Consider the following 18,710-nt stretch of genomic DNA (forward strand, 5'->3'; position numbering starts at 1 on the left):
TTTCACAGCCCTCCTGCACCTTCGGATGGGGCCCCTGGTGACAGCTAAATGATGTGACATTGAGGGGGGTGAGGGTGCCTGCCAGCGAGCACACGGAGCCTGTAATTAACCAAACAGCTCACCGTTTTCAGCCAGCACAGGCTGCGTCGTAAATGAATTCACGTTATTAAGTCCTACTGAATTAATGTTTAACTGCAATAGAGTCGGAATTGAATGAGGCAATTAATCAGGACAAGGAGGGAAAGAGAGCCGCATCTGTCTTGCGGGAGCTGCCTGAGCGAGGCGACCTTCATGGGGCTGGGCTGGGCGGCCCTGGAAACTGTCACCCTGGTGTGGGTGTGGGTCCAGGCAGGGAGCCCACAGAGCAGGGGACAGACCCGAGGTGAGTGCTGAGTGTGCAAGGAGCACAAGAAACGGCTCTGGGGCAGATGCCTGCTCTGACGCTGCGCTGCCACCACCGCTGTGCAGCCTTGGGCAAGTGCCGTGACCTCTCTGTGCCTCAGGTATGCTTCTGGAAAACAGTCAATGGCCCACCCACAGGACTGTTGTAAGGCTTATATGAGTGAATACATGCAAAGCTCTAGGGCTGAGTACATACTCATTACTATATATAGTAAGATGGTATTTTTCACCACCACCACTCAATATAATTACTGTTGTCTTCCAACAAGGATGAGAATGAGGGCTTCCCTCCCCTTTGGAATGGCTGAAGGCCCTAACCGAGGGAGTTTCAAGGCGGTGTCTCTCAGCCCTGGAAGTGCTGGCTCATGTCCCTCACCGTAATGGCTGGTGGCTAGACAGGGAGCCCTATTTGGCCCATATGAGAGCCCAACGTCAACCCCAACCTTCCCTGCTTGCCCCTAATTCCAATCCCACTCGGCAGGAACCACACCCCTCTACCAGTTCCTCCCAGCCTAGTCAAGCCAGCAAACAATGAAGCTGTGGCACCTCTCCTCCAGGGCCATCCCCTCTGCCCATCTGTCAGTCAGCCCAGGGTTAGTCCCAAGTGCACCTCAGCTCACCAAAGGGACCTCAGGCTATGTCAGCCCGAATGCCTGGGACCCAGGTGACGCTGAAGGGTGGCTGGGGGAAGGTGCCCTGCTGGGAGCTCATGACCACCCAGCATAGGTCAGACACATACCTGAGCTCAGGGTCCTGCATCACAGAGGCCCCGAGCTCAGCTCCTCCACGCCCCAATCCGCCGCGTCACTCTGCTAACAGATGTGACCTGCGATGTCTGAGGTCTGTGTGTGTCGCCCATGTTCACGGAGGTGATGTAACAAGGGACACGTGGTATGCCCCAGGCTTAACTGACAGCCTTCCCTGAGTCCCATCCACGGGGGGACAGGCCTCGAGACAAGGCTTAAGAAGCCAAAAGCTAGATGCGGCTTCCTTTGTCCTAATGTTTAAAAAAGAACTGCTGCCAATATTTAAAAATCTGGAGATTCCTCACAAAATCCTGCCTCTTACTGAGAACGTGGAGCCACATGCCTGGATGACAGCTCTGCCCAATGCTAGCAGGGCTCCACTGTGACCCCACCCTGCCTCTCCTGACGTCGAGGCCCAGAGTGCTGGTCCTTGTCACATGCTGGGAACATGGCCACACAGAAGCTTCTGGGGCCCAATCCTGGGGCTCTGTCCTGACTCCTCCACTCACAGTGATGCTGGCCACTCATTTCACTTCTTGGAGCCTCAGTCTCATCTGTAGAGCCGGGGGTGAGGGGTTCCACAGTGGGGTGGGCTTGGGGTTCAACAGGTCACTGCGCTGGAGCGCTTAGAACGGCCGCTGACTGGCAGGCTGGGCTCTGTAACGTGAGCTGCTGCCACAGCCGTACTACCTCCTTCGCTGTCACTAAGTGAGCTTCACCTTCATCACCTCTGTCAGCGCCACACCTTCGCCACGGTCGCCTGCACCACCACCGTCACTTCCATCAGCACCCTCATCACCTTCACCATCACCACGATCGGCCTCAGCCCCTTCCTTCACGTTATCCGACCAGCCCGTGGAGGCACCCGAGTCCTCCTTGGGGCCTGCACACAGACACCCTCACCTGACAGTGCCTGCTCCCTCAGGGCACCGCACAGGAGGTCTGAGGGGCTTAGCCTCCATCGCCGAGTCCCTTCCAGAAATCTAGGCAGCTGTCTGCATGGGGTGCGGGCCGCTCATCACCCTCCACAAACTGACACGGTCGTTCAGCAGCCACAGAGACCAGCCTTGTTCTCTCAGCGTGAACATTAATTACAGTGTCACAGCACCGGGAGGAAGGCTGCTGGTCTCCCACTCCTCAAACAAAGGCATGAAAAATTCATGGGCAGGGAGACCTCACTGCTGAGCCTGTGCTCCCAGCATACGTTCTAGAATCCAGGGCTGGCCCAGAGTCACCTCTGGGGGCAAGTAGGGTCCCTCCATGCGCAATGGAGACAGAGGGTCTGCCCTGGGGGGAGGGTGTTTAAGACCACCCCTAACCCAGCCTCCATCCAGAGGTCAGAGGGCCGAGGAGCAGTGTGGCCTGGCGCTTGGGGAGGAGGGGGAGGTGGGCCAGGTCCCTGTCCCAGCAGCAGGGCCTACACTGTGCAGAAGCCCTGGAGGCCCTGCCCACAGACCTGCCGGGGGTGGAGGGGGGCCGCACCTGCCCCCCAGCCTGGGCTGGGCTTGCCATGGGCACAGTCACCTGCAAAGGCCTGAGCAGCTGCTAACCAGAAGTCAGCAGGATCTGTGGTCTGCGTGTGAGTGGAAGGCGACAGGACCTTCTGTTCAGCCCACCTGGGTATGAGGGGAGGAAGATCTGAGCCGCTGCACAGTGGTGTTGACCCCTGCCCTGGGCCACAGCCGTAAGGCTAGAGGTGTGCTGGGGGACACCTGGGGAAGCTCAGGTGACATCGGTCCTTGGTGCGGGCAGTGCTCACTGGGGGTGTTCTCATGTGGGTGCTGAGACATGGGGAGTCGTGCCCTGAGGCTTCTCAGACGTGAGCACCTGGCATCCGATCCAGTGGGTGCTCTACCCGAGGGTATCTCGCCAGATGCCCTAGTGAATGCAAGGCACCTGAAGGGTCAGATGACCTGCCGTGAGGCCACATGGTGCCACGTGTGTGTGGGGCCCAGGAGCAGTGTCCGTGTGGGCAGTACACATCTGTCCTCAGGGCTCCCGGCCTCCTGTGGCCCCGCACATCAGCCCCAGCTTATTAAATATCCTGCTTGTTGGAGCTGCCTTGGAAGAACTCGGAGAGAAGAGCAGGCCCTCACCCTCTAGGGAGCAGAGGAACGCCACCCCCACCCTGAGCGCAAATCCATCCTTCTCCACTGATACAGGCGGAGGTGTCACCTTCATTTCTGTTGCAAACGCTCCGCGGGGAGGCAGAACACATTCCAGTTAAGCGATTCAGCAAAAATACAGAGCCAGATGAGGAGTGTGAACCCCAGGCGGGCAGCAGCCTGGGAGGAGGCTGCACTATCTGGTTACCACCGGGAGTGGGCTGCAAGGCTGCTGTTCATCCTGTGTGCTCACTTCCACCTTGGGAGTGAGCACTGCAGCTGAAGGTTTCAGCCAGGCTCCCTGGCCCTGTCAGGAGGAGACCCTGGGGGCTCTCAGGGGTGGGGGTGGCCAGGAGGGCAGTGCTGGGGCCTTTGTTGTTCCATCTATGGACCGGGGCAGCCGTGGTTGTCGGGTGGCCAGGTCTGAAGTGCGGGGCAGTACAGCGGTGGGAGTCAGCCACAAGGCTGGAGAAGGCTGCAGCCACCCATGCCCGCTATGGTATAGGCCCACTTCATGAGATGAGAAGGGAGAGGCTCAAAGGGTAAAGGGATTTACTTCCGGCCACATGGCCAGTGAGCAGGGGCCTGAGCTGGGTCCAAGCCCCAAAAGACCCTGTGCCACTATCCACCCTCCCCAGAACCACAGGCGAGCCCTGGGGCTATGAGGTTGGCAGGAGTGGGGGCAGGAGAAGGGCAGGGGCCTAGAAGACAACAGGACTTGGGCTGATGCTGTGTTTGCTCACTGGGGTTGCTTCTCCACACTTCTCGAGTCCCCACCACAGATCCACCTGCTTATGGATGGGGAAACTGAGGCAGAGTGACTGGAAGCCCTCCCAGGGCATGGATGGAGGGTTGGTGAGCAGGCTCCTAAAGCCATGATCTTAACCTGGCCCATGTGGTCAGGGCCCCATGCCAGTGACTCCCTCGTGGCAGCTGAGACTAGACAGAGGTCCCCGTCCTGCCCCTGGCCACCTCAACCCAGGAACTCCTAATTAGGCAAGAGATCTGGATGGTGGATCCTGAAAACCCTATTCTTATTTACTCAGCTAATTCACTTTTTATGACTGTTTCGACTTCAAAGCAAAACAAAGCACTAATTACCCAATTAATGAGCAATTAAGTTACTGCATCCTAATGGCCGGGCGCAGCTTCCTCTGTGAGCAGAGAAGGTGGGGAGGAGGCTACCGAGCAGGGATGCACTGGGGGGAAATGCCATCTGTCACAGGCGGGGGCAGCGAGGACAGAGGGGCTCGAATCTGCCCAGGGCAGGTGCCCCTTCCACACTGCCTGCCTACCTGCCTGCCCCACGGCCCCTCGGGGCCAGAAGAGCAAGCCCCACTAATGCATCCATCCAGCTGTGCCTCGGCCAGTGGGGAGCTCATGGAGGGCAGTAGAATTCTGGGGCCACAGAGGCCTCCAAGCTTGGCTGAGGAGAGACAGCCACCAGGGCACTGGGTTTCATAGGGCCTGAGGGACAAGAGGTTGGGGACCCTGCTCCCGCCTCCAGGGTCTCTTCCTGCACATTCAGATGTGGCTGACAGCAGCCTCGGAGGGAAGCCCACGGAGACAGTACAAGGCTTGGTGGAAGCCTGGAAGCATCTCAGGCCCCAAGCCTAGGATGTTGAGTGGCCAGTGTGTGGCCTGTCCTCAGAGGGCAGAGTCTGAGTATAGCTGGTGCCTGGTGAGAGGGGAAGCCGGCACAGAAAAAGCCAATCCCCCCAACCTGGAAGAGAACTCTGGGCTTTGTCATGCCTGGCCGTCATGACCCGCCAGCTGCCACACCCCCCCACCCCTTCCAGGCTGCCTTCCTTGCCCTTCCCTGAGTTCTGTGTGGAGCAGCACCCCACACAGCACTAGTCAAGAGTCCAGACCTCACGCTGTAGCCAATCTTCAACTAGCTGCTAATTTAACATCAGCCTCCTTCTATTGAAACCCAAGTTCCCTTAGAACAAAGATCTCATTCCTGCAGTCCAGGGCAGGCTGGGAGGGAGCGACTGAATGAATGAATGACTAAGGCGGGGACACACAGACTCCAGACACTGTGGGCAGGGAGTGAACGAATGAATGACTCAGGTGGGTACAGAGACCCTGGACAGTGGAGGCAGGGAATGAATGAGGGAATATATGGATGATTCTTGCTCTGACCACTGACCAGTCCCACTCTCCTCCTCCCCTCATGGGGTCTCCAGGGGATGGAACCCAGAGGGGGCTTTGGGTGTCACACAGAATGGGGTTGCCGCCTGTGGTGGGGGCCAGCCCCACAACACTGCCTTGTATCTCACACAATTCTGGAATGTTCTGTCAGACAAAGTTCCTGAGGCTGAATACCTGCTTATCACTGGAGCCTTGACCGTAACTGCTATGAAAAACACAAAGTTATGTCACATTTTCTCTGGGTGCAGTTCCCACAGACACCAAGGAGAACTGGGGCATGGGCCTGTGGGTGACTCTGCCAAGGGCATGCGCTGGTAGCACCCCATGGCCTCTGCTCCACGCCGGAGCCCAGGCCTGGCCCTCAGAGCGTGAACGAGTCATTTTGCCCCATCAGCTTCTCTCCCATGACTGCTCAGTGCTGCGGCTGAGATCGCCTCGTTCCTAGGGCAAAGGTGTATCCAAATCTCCACAGGCCTCAAGGGTCACAACCTGCTCCTGCAACTGGCCGGCCACATTGTAATTACACCTGCACGCAAGCACATGCACTCACAGCGCCATATACACACACTCACCGACACACACTCACTCACATGATGGGCAGGGTCCAGTGCGTGCTGTTTCCCTGAGGAATGCCTGTCCCGCAGGTAGCCCAAGGACGGGCCTCCCCTCAGATGGCACCCCTGGACGCTGAGCCTCAGGGGCCCCTCCGCATCCTCTCCCCTCCTCTGTCACCCCCTCTGTGCACCTGCTTCCCTTCTTGCCCATCGGCCCCTCCCTCCACGGCACCCAGGACAGCAGGCATCTCTGGGTTCTCTTCAATCCTCTGACCTTGGGTCCTGGAGTGGCAGGTGACCCACAGGGAGGGGGCCACAAAGACTTGAGGACAGCCAATAGTCACCACTTTAGGACTTACTTTCCAACCACTCCCAGCCCCGCCCAAGCTGTAGGGGGACAGATGGCGCCCCTCAGAAGAGCCCGTGGCCCTGGGCTCCCCCTCAGGGGCCTTTCCAGGGCCCGGGCCCAGTCCTCCCCGCACACCGCGGATGGTGTGCCGCACCAAGGGGGCTCTCCCTTTGTTCAATCAGCCCTCGCTGGGCTGGAATCATGAACGAGCCCATCAGGAATGAGTAAAGGATGGCCCCCAGCCCTGCCGTCCGCCGCTGACCTTTCTGGAGTCGACTGCATTAATATATTCTCCTGTTGTCAGACTCAAAGCACTAACTGCCTTATGAATTATTTATCAACACAAAAAGTCTTAACCAGAACGGTGTTAACACGAATCCCTAACCTTCTGGGTCCCAGCAGCCCAGCCTGTCCTGCATAATTGAATTTCAGCTCCCAGCGGCCTGGCCAGGCCCGTCACCCACCGGCTCCCCAGAATGACTGTCCCTCCAGCCATGGTTCCTACACATGTGGCCACAGCTGTGAGGGGTCCCGCAGGCTTGCCCAGAGCGTCTGTGTCCAGCCTCCTGGGACAGGCCCTGACTGGACTGGAGTCCTTCACGTCATGCTATTTGAAGGGGCAAGGGCAGCTGGGGCCTCCAGGGGACCTGAACTGCTCTGTGCTAATCTGAGGGGCTTGGATCTGCCTGCACCCCCAGGCTGGGCCAGGAGAGGAATGTACCCACCCCCACCGCCCACCCCCCATACCCTCCAACCGCTGCAGCTGCCCTGGAGGTGGCAACAGCCGAGGAGGGGGTGGGGGGGGTGAGTCCAGGGACAGAAGCTATCTCCTGACTGGAGGTCAGGGAGGAAGCTGGCGAAGATCCAGCACGGGTGAGGGGGCTGTGGTGGCCCCCACAAGCTCTCCCAGAGGTCACTGCAGAGGGACCATGCTGCCCACAGCTCGGCCTCCCACTTCCTAACAGGCTGCCCTCTAGAGAACTCCAGAGCCACGCACTCCTGAACACTCGGCCCTCAGAAACTGTTATGATGAATGCAGGTGTTCTAAGTAACCAAGTCAGCACAACTGGTCACTTAACAACCGATGGTCAACCCAGCCTGAAGCTTCAGGCCCCCAGCTTGAGCAGAGGGCCTCCTAGCTCCAGTCTGCCTGGCTGCCTGCTCTCCAAAGCTCCCATGCGGTGCCTCGCCCAGAGGAGTGCCAATGTCAGGTGGTTTGGGTGGCTGGGACCAACCTGCTCAAGCTGTGGGTTGGCAGGCCCCTCCCCTCCTCCCCTTGGGGCCCTGGCACACCTGCACCCCACCAAGCATTTGCCCTTGGCCTGACCTCCCTGCTGCCCCTGACCACTGGCACAGTTGTCCCCAGAAACCCCAGCAGTGCCCAGCACTCTTGAGAAGCACCCACTGCATCCACCAACTCCCCATCAGAGCAGGGACCCCAGGACTTGCTCTGCCGTGTCCCCAGTGGAACACAGGCCGCAGGCCTCAGTGATGCCCTGGACAGACACGTGGAGTGTGACAGTGGCCCGCCCCATAGCGCAGAGACTAACAGCGGGAGCCTGGCAGACTCGCTTATTCTCCCCACAGCCCTGTGGGCTGGGTACCACGGCTCCTCCCTCTTACAGATGAGACGACTGGGGCTGCCACCCAGTGGCAGCTTCCTCTCCTCTCCTGACCCGAGATGCTGCTCAGCCCTGCCCAGTGGGCCCCTCATCCCCTGGGGCTTTGCAGAGCCTTGGACCTATGGTGCAGCTGCCCAGTGGGTAGGGTTTAGCTAGTGCCTCTGGCTCTGCCATCCCTGCCCCTCCCCTGCTCATGTGACACCTGGGGGCCACGCATGACCTTTGGAGGCTCTGGTGTGTTCCTGACAGAGCAGAGTCAGGAGTCAGAAAACTCACTAACCCAGAGGGCTGAGCCAGCCTGCTGGGACAAGCGCCCAGAGCAAGTGGCTGTCCAGGTCTGCGCCAGCCCAACCTGTGATGTGTGTGGGCACTTGGAAAGCCTCCCCCCAGCACACGCTGGGGTGCTGTCTCATGAGAGGGAAAGCAGAACACATGAGCGGGTCGGGGACCCCCAGGGAGCACAAGACACATCTTTCTCCCACCCTAGCGTCCAGCAGGACAGAAGGTAGCCACGAGAAGTTTCCTGGCCAGGAGGGTGGGTCCTCAGGACCCCTGGAGTTCAGATGCTAGAGCCCTGAGGGGAATGGCGCACTGCCCTGGCCTGCCGGGTACTCACCCCACCCTGGCCAGGCTGACCTCTATGTGGGACAGCAGAGGAAGTGCCAAGGACCCCTGCAGAGGATGGCCACAGAGGGGCCCAGAGCATGCATACATGACAGCCCCGGCACGCAGAGCTGTCCCCGGCCCCTGCAGCGCCACTGGAACCGCTCACACCAAGTCCCGAGTCCTCAAGCTCTTCTCTTTACCAGTACCTCACTAAATCTAGCACCCATCCCTCCCTACCAGCACCTCTCTGCCTGCACCACCACCGTCTCCAGCACTGTGCAGGTCACCTGCTCACCTCCTGTAGTTCAATCACTAAGTCGTGTCTGACTCTTTGCTACACCATGGACTGCAGTACACTAGGCTTCCCTGTCTTCCTCTGTCTCCCCACGTTTGCTCAAATTCATGTCCATTGAGTTGGTGATGCTATCTAACCATCTCATCCTCTGTTGCCCCCTCCTCCTGCCCTCAGTCTTTTCCAGCATTAGGGTATTTCCCAATGAGTCAGCTCTTCACATCAAGTGGCCAAGTATCGGCACTTCAGCTTGAGCATCAGTCCTTCCCAATGAAGACTCAGGGTCAATTTCCTCTGGGACTGACTGCTTTGATCTCCTTGCAGGTCTGTTTACCTTATTCTCCCTTTAGGAAGAACCTGCTGTCCAGTTGCCTGGAGAGCCCCCTACTGCCCGGAGCCTGCCCACAGGAAGCTGAACAGAGGCCCCCAAGGCCACGCCCTTTCTGCTGCCACAGGAATAGACAGATAGGTGGGTGGGTGGACAGTGGCTCCTCTGACAAGAGGCAGGCCAGACATGGCCTGGGGATGCACCACGGGTAAGGACATTGCCCACCCCACTCCTGCCGTCCCTGGTGACCTCTGAGCAGCAGCCACTTCCCAGCAGCGGCTGAAGGGCTGTCCTGTGCTCAGAGGCGAGAGGAGCATTCAGCTCCCGACTCCAGGGAGAGCCTGACGGGCTTTTATTGCTTTTGTACAAATTACGGCTGCTCGGAAGTGGCCCAAGGAGCAGGGTAATGGATGTCATAAACCTGCCTCGTAAAGACGGAGCCTGCACTGCATGGCTGTGTGCGGGGAGGGTCAGGGGAGGCCTGCACTGGCCAGAGCAAGCAGATGGCTCTGCTGTCAGGGGGGCTGAATTGCTCCTGGGTGGGCATGGGGCAGGCAGGTCTCAAGGTGGCTCAGGGGCTCCCCGGGCACATGTCCACCAGCCTTCCTGCCCTTGGACGCTCACTAGAGCAGAGTCCCCCACGTGCTGTGCCTCCTCTTCACCACAACTGTCCTTGGCTCATGGAGCAAAGCTGGCAAGTGACCCACATGCGGCCAACCACGTACCCCATCCCCAGGAGTCTCCCTGCCTGCTCTCCCGAGCCCTAGGGCCACGGTTCCCAGAAGGGAAGACTGTGCCCCTTCTGCCAGTGGGTGAGGGTGGTAGCGTACGAAACCTGGGTGCAGATGCAAGAGCCATGGCTACATTTCCAGCGCATGCACACGCGTCAACACACACGGGCACTCAGAGCCCACAGACACACGGCCCTGCTGTTGCGGTGAGAGCTTGACTGGCCTCGTCCATCACCACACTGGACAGGGCCTGGCCACCACAGGTGCTCGGCAGATGTGTGCGGGCTGCTGCAAGCTGTTACACACACGTGTGCATGCTTGTCTCCCCCAGTAGAAGCTGCTGTGCCCCACCGAACGTGACAGGCCCTGGCAGGATGGGCAGGGGCTCCGGGTGGTGGCCTGTACCTCAGGCTGCCATGCACCTGTACCCCTCTCATGAGTTGCTGACACACCTCCTATGGAGAGGAGGGACCCACAGCCTCTCCCCATGAATAGAGGTGGGGTGATAACAGCACCAGGAAGCCACGCCACACCACTGTTACTGCTTCCTCCTGGCTCTCGGGACCCTGGTAACCCGCCGCCATGCTGTAAGGAAGCCCAACCAGCCCATGGAGGTAGGCCCCATGTCGGGTGAACAGAGGCTGCTGACCATGAGCTGGCATCAAGCTCCAGATGTCAAGAGCCTTTCATGACCCTGCCCCTCAGATGTCAAGGTGTTTCCGAAATGAGCGCCCGTCCCCACTAGACTTCCTCAGTAACTGCCTGTCTGGCACAGCAGCAGCCTGGGCCCTGCCAGCCCTCATGTCAGCTTTCCCTGGGCCATGCCAGCAGCTAGTTTCCACTCTGTCCAACTGTCCAGGCTCCCAGGGGAAGGGACTGGCCAGGGGTGTGCTAGGCTGCATTAGGCCCTCATGGCCCCGAGAAAGATGAAACTCAACTGTGCCAGGAGCCCAAAGTGTGCCTGCCTGGGACCTGGGATGGGAGGTGCTGCGGGGGAGGTAATGGGAGATTAGCAGGCTCTCTGGGAAATTAGCTGTCAGCAGCCCAACCAACAAGCCAAAATTCATTTCCAGAAATCCCCTGAAGGCAATCAAGCCAATCAACTAATTATGCCTCGTGTGTATGCATGTGTGTGGGCGGGGGCTCCCTGGCAGTTTGGCAGGTGGGGCCCCACCCGACCGACTCTGGTGAGCACCCTGGGCCCTTCGCACCTGGTGTGGAGGCTGCCTGGCTGGGGTGCAGGCAGGCGCTCCCTTCTCCCAATCCCACCGAGGCTCTGCTGGGAACCCACAGTTAGAGCCTCACCTCCCAGCCTGCCCTCCTGCTATTCCTGACGGTGGTGCCTCCTCCCACCGCAGGGCCTTTGCGTGGCTGCTCCCCAGCCTCGTGTCAGGGTGGGGTTGGGAGGTCTTCTCGCCAGGCTACTCAAACTTCTCCATAGCACTCACCACCTCCCCGGGGACAGGGACACTGGCTGTTTGGTTCCTTCCAGTGGCAGTGATACTCACTAAGTGTTTGTTGAGGGGAGGAGGGACCTGGAGGTGAGAGCTGTACCCCAGCCCGGGGAGGGTGGGAGGACTCGGGCTGAGATCCGGCCGGTGAGGGCGGGAGAGGCGCCTGGAGGCCAGCGGCCAGCTGGGTTCTGGTGCCGTGGGCTGCGGCAGACAGGATTCCTTCAGAGGGTGACAGAGAGGGACCTGGGTGGAGGACCGGATGGGAGGAGCTGGTGGGGAAAGCCGGGGTGAGCTGGGAGTGTGGCCCTGAGCAGAGGCCCCTCCCAACAGTGGGGGCTGCAGCAGGTTCTCTAACCCCTCCCCGACCACACCCACCCTGAGGACACCTGCCCGGACACCGGATCACCTGAGTCTTCGGCCCTGTCCCCAGGCTACACACTCAGGGTTGGGGCAGGGCAGCCTCCTGCTTGTGAGGTGTCTAGGTCCTCATTTCTCTTTAATAAAGGAAACTCCCAAGTCCCCTGCTTTGGCGGGAGATGGATCCTCGTGTCCTTGGTTGCAAGCAGTCAAATTAAGAAAATTACTTTCTAACTAATTTTATGGCACTAACGAACCTCTGGCGGCGTGCTGGGGAGGCTGCGCTGAGCTTTCGGGACATACGTTGTTGAGGACGGGGAATAATTGGGATTTGCTGGGGATAAATCTTGGCAAATTAAACTTTTAAGTACGGTCTATAATCCAGGTCAGACAACAAATGCCCTGTGTCACCTAGCAAGGGGATGCTGTGGGGAGAGGCAAGGACAAGCGTGACCCATCCTGAGCCTGAGGCCCTAAATGCAGACACACAAACAGCAAGGTGTGTGCAAACATATACACCTACGTGTAATGCCACATGGCCACAGGTCACATACACACTGCATGACCACGGTCATACATATATAGACACATCGGTGCCATGTCCAGACATGGGCTCCCAGATGGACACTTAGATGCAGTGTGGTGCGCACGTGCGCGTGCACGCACACACACGCACACACACAGAGACCTGCTGCATCCACAGACACACACGGGCACCTCCAGACAGACTCTTGACAGGACAAGACACAGACTCACACAGAAATGGCCACGGAGAAACATGGAATGCTTCCGGGTGCAACCGGGTGCAACTGTGGAGCCCTGCCACAGCCACACAGAGACGTCACCTCATGGGCACATGGGAGAGATAGACACATGTGAACATACAGGGTTACACAACACACACTTCCCTTGCACTGAGAGTCATACACAAACAGGGCCCTCAGCCTGAGTGTCACCCTTGTGCCAGAGGGCTCCATGGTGAAATCTGGATCTAGAGGCAGGGTCCCAGCCAGCCTCCAAGCCTCATCCTCAGGCTCCCGGCAGGGTGACCTGCCAGCCGCCAGCCTCGGCCTGCTGGGCAAGGGTCCTCTAGGCCCCCGCCCACTCCTCCAGCCCCAGGGGAGGCTGCCACCATGCCAACTGGACAAAAGGGCCACCAGGGTTGACCATACAAGCCCTGCAGTGCTGCCCAACACACATCAGGGACCTGCGGGCACACTTGCTCACGCCAGGGTCTGGCGCACACACACCGGTATGTCTGCAGACATGGTTCAGGAACCCCCAAGGCTGAGCAGCAGGCTGGGCTGCTGCCCCCACCATCTGTCACTCACGTGCAGCCTCAGTGGGGGCTAAGCTGCAAGCAGCTGGCATGTTAATTACAACTACTTCTCCAGGAAACATTCAAAGCAGCATTTTGCAGAGAAGACCACAAATGACACATGGTGGTTTGGAAGCAGAGGGCTGCCCAGAGGCTCTGGCAGGGAGACCCCAGCAGCCCCGGGCGTCTCAAGGTTCCACATGGGGCATCTCTGGGCCCAACCTCTCGGGACTCCCAACCCTCCAGGACAGGTGCAGGTCAGTGGGCATTCTGTGTCTTGCCCCCAACTCTCCCCATCACTGCCCCAGGTTGCCCTGGTGCCAACCTGGACCACATGGCACCTCCCAGAGTGCAGGTCCTGTCCAAGCCTGGCCGACCACCCCCATCAACATGGTCAGAAGCTGTTGGCGCATCAAGACCACCCAGGCCCATGGGGAGAAGGAGCAGTCTGGGGCCGCCAACCATGACCGCGACAACAGATGAGCGCACAAAGGCTGCCCGAGGAGGGCAGAGGCCTTCCCAGGAAAGCACCCCTTGGGTGGCACCTGGGACCTCTGCCCAGAAGTGTACAGCCCCCCCGGTCAAAGGCTCAGAGATGCTACAGCCTGGCCCGGGATTTGAGGCAGAAGGCAGAGCTGCCTGGGCTGGCAGACCCTGGGGGTCGTGGAGCTGGGGGAGGGGAGGGTCAGGGACCCACGGCTGTTCCTGCCACCCGGGGAATTAATGGGTTAATTACACACCCTATAAAAAGCCGCTATGATTTAGAGAGCCTGCCTGTCAGACCCTGGAACTCTGGAACTAGCAGTTAATCAGGAGCTGCGGGATGAGGCGGGCGGAGCCCAGGCCCCTGCCCTCCAATGAGCCGAAACGACTGTAAATCTACAGAAACGGCTTTTATGGAGCTCTGGGTTTTATGGTGTCATTAACGGGCCTCCTGATACTTAAGGGGAAATGAAATAAAGTCGTGGGGAGGGGGCTGGGGGACAGTGAGGGTGGCCCCCGCCATGGCCGGAGTATCAAGTGGCAGCTGGCCGGCCCCCCTCCCACCCCTGGGCCCCTGATGACAGCTAAGAGCAGGGGCCTCACACCCTCCAGCCTCTTTGGTCGGGCCAAGCACAGCTGGGGAGAGGGTGTCAGGACACGGGGCAGGGGGTAGGGCGGGGAGGGCATACGCTGCAATTGCTCCACGTGCAGGAACCCCGACACCAAACGCTGCCCCACAGGACCCAGGGTGTCCAGCCCACTGCCCACTACTCTGCAGGGAAGGACCCGGAGTCCCGCTCCCTCTGAATCTCTGCCCACTCTGGCCCATCCCCATCCTGTACAAACTCCATTTCCAGCCTGAGGGCAGCATTCAGTACAGTCGGGGCTCCCGTGGGTCGAGGGTTGGGGTTAGTGTGTAGGGAACAGACAGCAGAAGCGGGGTGGGAGACTTACGGAGTAACCTCTGCCTGAGACTGCCTGCGCCGAGCTCTGCAGAGAAGGAAGAGGACAGTCAGGAACCAGTTGCAGCCCAAGATGGCCACCCTCTCCCTGGAGGACCTGAGCAGGCAGAGCCCATCCTGGGTCTTCACTGGAACTCTAGGCTGGGACCACACTGATCAGCCTGTGGCAGGGCCCGAGGACCCACAGAGGAATCTTCCACCCCCAGACCTGGAGGTATGGTCCAGCCCAGCAGAGTCTCCAGGCAGAGAGGCGGCACAGCCCCCACATTCCCCAGGGGTGGGCTCAGCCCCTCCCAGAGGATGCGCCCCACCTCTCCACGTGGGGTTCTGGGCCAGGGGCTGACCCCGCTCTGTGCTCAGGTCAGCTTTTCCCTCACCACCCACCAGCCTCCCAGGGTCACCGGGTCCAATGGGAAAGCCTGGGAAGGTTTCCTGGAGCTGGGCAGGAAATCCTGGGGTCTCAAATGTCAGATGGGGGTGGGGGTGGGGTCAGCTGTGGCCTAGAGGCCAACAGTCACCCCAGAGGTCCTGTGAGGGTGATCCCAACTATGCTTGATGGGACTCCCTCTGGCTCAAATGGGCATTTAGGATCTGACAGGAGAAACCAGTTAGGTTCATTTCACCAGCTCCCCAGGGCAGGCGGTGGTCACCAGCGTTGAGCCCCGAGGCCCAGGCAGATAGGATGTGATGACCCGGCAGGTGGGGGTTGGGGGGCATTCACATGGCCGGCGAGGGCAAGCTTGTCTGAGGTGTGTAGGACTCACAGACCTGGGGCCAGACCACACTGAGGTCCAGATGCCAAGATTCTTCTGGGAGGATGGTGACCACTGCAGCCTGGACCACTCTGCTCAGCTCAGCTGGGGCCAGGGGACACCTCCCCTCCCCAGCCAGACCCTGGCCAGGCCCCAGGCCAGTTCCTGGGGGTCTGCCAGACCAAGCTCACTCCAGTGTGTGTGTGTGTGTGTGTGTCGGCGGGGGTGCCCTGGGGTAGCTCAGGCCCCTGGCCCTGCCGCTGGGGGGGTGGGGGTCAGGTGCCATAATTGCCCCCAAGCTTGCGCACTCACGCCGCCTGTGCTGTGCCTACAATCCGCCTGCTCCCATCCTAGCCGGCAATTAGAGGAGTTCGAACTAGGGCAGCCCCCGCGGCCCCAGACAATTACCAGCCTATTTTCCCATCTTGTGGCAACAAGATCCGAGCCGGGCAATTAGGCCCCCCTCCTGGCCTCCCGCACCGGCCCTCCCCCAGCCCCCATTTAAATGATAATGAGAGACGACTCGTTCCATTTAGCCCTGCAGAAAACCCATCTCCGCTAGGCCGCCACTCCTGCAGCTGGGGGTCAAGAAGACAAAGGCCTCTTCCAGGAGCAGTGCCTCCCATGTTGGGAGGGGGGCCGCTCTTCCGCCTGAGTCCTCATCGCCCCCTCAACCCAGGGACCCTCAACCCCCACTCCCTGCCCTTGCAACACCTGCCCCATCCCCCTTCTCCAAGGTCTAGGGAGACGCAGCAGCCCTGGAGAAATACCCTGCACCCCCATTGCTGGCCACGTTCCAGTGGGAGCCCTCGTGTGTTGCCTGGGTCATCCCCAAACTGGGTCCTAAGACCTCCTCGCCCCCGCTCCTTGGGACTTGAGCTCAAGGACCTTTTAGACAGGACACACCGAAGGGTGTCCCCAGACCCAGGCCAGCTTATGCCTCAGAGGGGCACCCTCCCCTCCGTGTGGCCCCCAGTGGCAGAGACTTGGACTGCTGGATGCCCCGTGCTGCTGCCCGCCTGAGCAGAGAGGCGGGTTCGCCTGGGCAGGCAGGAGTGCTTGCAGCTCATCGGGCCAGAAACATACCCCCTGCCTCCTTCTTCAGACACATCTGTGGGAGCTGTGTGGCATCCACAGCCCTGCCCGCCACCAGCTGGACACTGACCCCGAGCCTGCCCCCAGCTGGACATAGGGACTGCACCCCAGCACGGCCGCCTCCACTCACCCCTGCCCGTGCCTAATGGTTGGTCCTCATTTAAATACTTCCTAATGGGGAAGCCCCAGTTAGTAGACAGTTATGTTTTAGAGGCAAATACTAATTGTGAGCACAAAACCCTGGATTGAGACCCTGGGCCCCTAAGCAAACGGTTTGCAGTGTCCGCTGAAGGTTGGAGGCTGGCCAGGCAGTCAACCCAGGGACTCGGAAGTGTTCCCGCGAGCGGCTGGGGTACTCACATCACTGAGTTGGTCCCGAGAACTGCTCCTCCGGGAGCTGGTGGCTTCTCGGAAGCTGTCGCCGTCACTGTTGTGGTCGCCCCCTCTGGACACTGCGACCTTCATCTGGGGACAGGGAAAGATGAGAGATGGGCTCAGCACACACACCCTGCAAGGTGGGGCTGGGGCACAGCCAGGCTCAGGCTCCTCCCCCACCCCACCCGGTCCCTCTGGGCTGAAACCCGGGGAGGGGGGCGGCAGGGCAGAGCCAACCACTGACAACCCAATAAGTACTTCCCATTCCTACCCAGAACAGGAAAGAAGAGCTCAGACAGCAAAGGGTGAGCACTCAGCGGCGTAAACTACTGTCAGCTCTATCCTTTCCTCTGGCCGGTGGGCGACTGAAGACTCCTGGATGGGGACTGGGCCAGTGGGAGGCCCCGGCCTTTTCCACTCTGCCAGGGGCCCATGATCAGGTGTCAAGACAGGCCTGCCTGTGGCAATTCACCTCTGCTCCCTGCAGGTGCACCATGCCTGGGCCCCCTTCAGTCCTCACCACAACGCACGTCAGGGCTGTACGGTTTGCAGAGCTGGGTGTGGACCAGCTACTCCCCTCTGTGTGTCCTAGGGTCATTACTCAACCTCTCTGTGCCTTGGTTCTGTCACCTGCAGAACGAAGCAAGTAGTACCCACTGGAACAGCTGCTGCTGGGTCAAGTATCTGCCGGACTCTCCGCAGACCCGGCAGGCCCTCAGCTCCTTGCTCCTCACACAAAAGCCCTGGTTGTCCACTCTGTGCCCACTTTACAGAGGAGGAAACCAAGGAGGGAGTTGATTAACCACTAGGGAGATTAAGTGACTGTGGGAAGTGGACCCAGAAACCTGCCTGCATTCTTTTTACTTGGAAATAGTTTCAAACTTCACCAAGCTGCAGGGCAGGAACATCCATCACGGCCCCTGACCCTTGACCTCTGGGCCCAGGAAGTCACCACCCCGATCATGCCAGCCTCCATCCAGGTCTTATCAGCTCCCAGCTGCTCTCCTGGACTCCTTGGCAGGACCCACAGAGCTTGGCTGTCCCGCCACCTCCAGGTGGCTCCAGCTTCCTGGTTCTGGAACATTCCCATGGTTTTGTCTGGACATGCACCGACAGCCCAAACCTTCAACTGTATGTCAGAGGTTTCCTAGCAATAGACCGAGGCCACAGCTCCCAGCCAGCACACTGCCTAGTAATGACCCCTGCTCCAAGTGCTGCCGATGTGCCTGCGGGGCAGCGTGTGGCCTCCTGTCCACTCCCCAGGCCTCCCCGCCCAGCGCATATGCTCTCAGAGCTCAGGCGTGCTCAGAACCTGCGCCACAACCAGGGGCAGAGAGGCCCAGTCCTTTGCATCCAGGCATTTTGTCGTAAGCATCCTTCAGCCCTGGAGACCTCAGCTAGGGTGGAAAGTCAGCCAGGTGTACCAGCTGTGCTCTGGAATATTCTCAAGTCCCCGGGAAACCCCCTCAAGGCCTGAGCCTTCTTCCTGTGGACCCAATGGTGGGCTCGCTCTCTTGAGGCTGCCCCTCAGAGCCCCTGCTCCCCAGAGCCAACCTAAGCCCTAGATGGAGTACAAGCTCCCATAGCCACAGGTCCCTGCACGGTGTGGCTATCAGAGTGTCATCACAAAACATATCTGGCATTCATCCACAGCCCAGGCTTGGGTGCAAGGACCCAAGGGAGGGCCCCCTTCTGGGGAAGCAGGAACAGCGAGGGGGAAGCCCAGCCCTCAGGACTACCCTCCCATCCTATGGCAGGCCCACGGAGGGGCCCCAGGCTCACCCTAGGCGAAACCCCCATTGTGAGCCCACGGGTCCCCGGCCTCACGCGCTCCATCCTGCATAGCTGAGTGGTGAATGCGCAGACCCTGGGCCAGTGCTGGCTCTCTGACTGTCCTTGAGCCTCAGTTTCCTCATCTGGGAAGTGGAGGTGTCGACAGGGCCCTTCACAGGCTCTATGGGGGTAAGAAGTTCTGTTGTGGGCCTGAACCCTCTCTAGCATCGTTAAGCCACCAGGTGTCACTGT

General features: G+C 59.8%; 1 protein-coding gene across 35 annotated transcripts in view; it reads right to left on the bottom strand.

The window, feature by feature from the left end:
• Window positions 1-18,710, bottom strand: part of FBRSL1 (fibrosin like 1) — an 84,036-nt gene that overhangs the window by 34,368 nt on the left and 30,958 nt on the right. For 34 of the 35 annotated variants that reach the window (XM_042234456.1, XM_042234470.1, XM_042234469.1 and 31 more), the window contains exons 3-4: window positions 16,671-16,775; window positions 14,456-14,491 (exon numbers count right to left, since the gene is read on the bottom strand). In XM_042234456.1, the coding sequence (XP_042090390.1) occupies window positions 14,456-14,491; window positions 16,671-16,775 (141 nt within the window). The remainder of the gene's footprint in view (window positions 1-14,455; window positions 14,492-16,670; window positions 16,776-18,710) is intronic. The other variant, XM_042234457.1, reaches the window with a different exon arrangement.

Source organism: Ovis aries, chromosome 17 (assembly GCF_016772045.2).
Source record: "Ovis aries strain OAR_USU_Benz2616 breed Rambouillet chromosome 17, ARS-UI_Ramb_v3.0, whole genome shotgun sequence".
Classification (NCBI taxonomy): domain Eukaryota; kingdom Metazoa; phylum Chordata; class Mammalia; order Artiodactyla; family Bovidae; genus Ovis; species Ovis aries.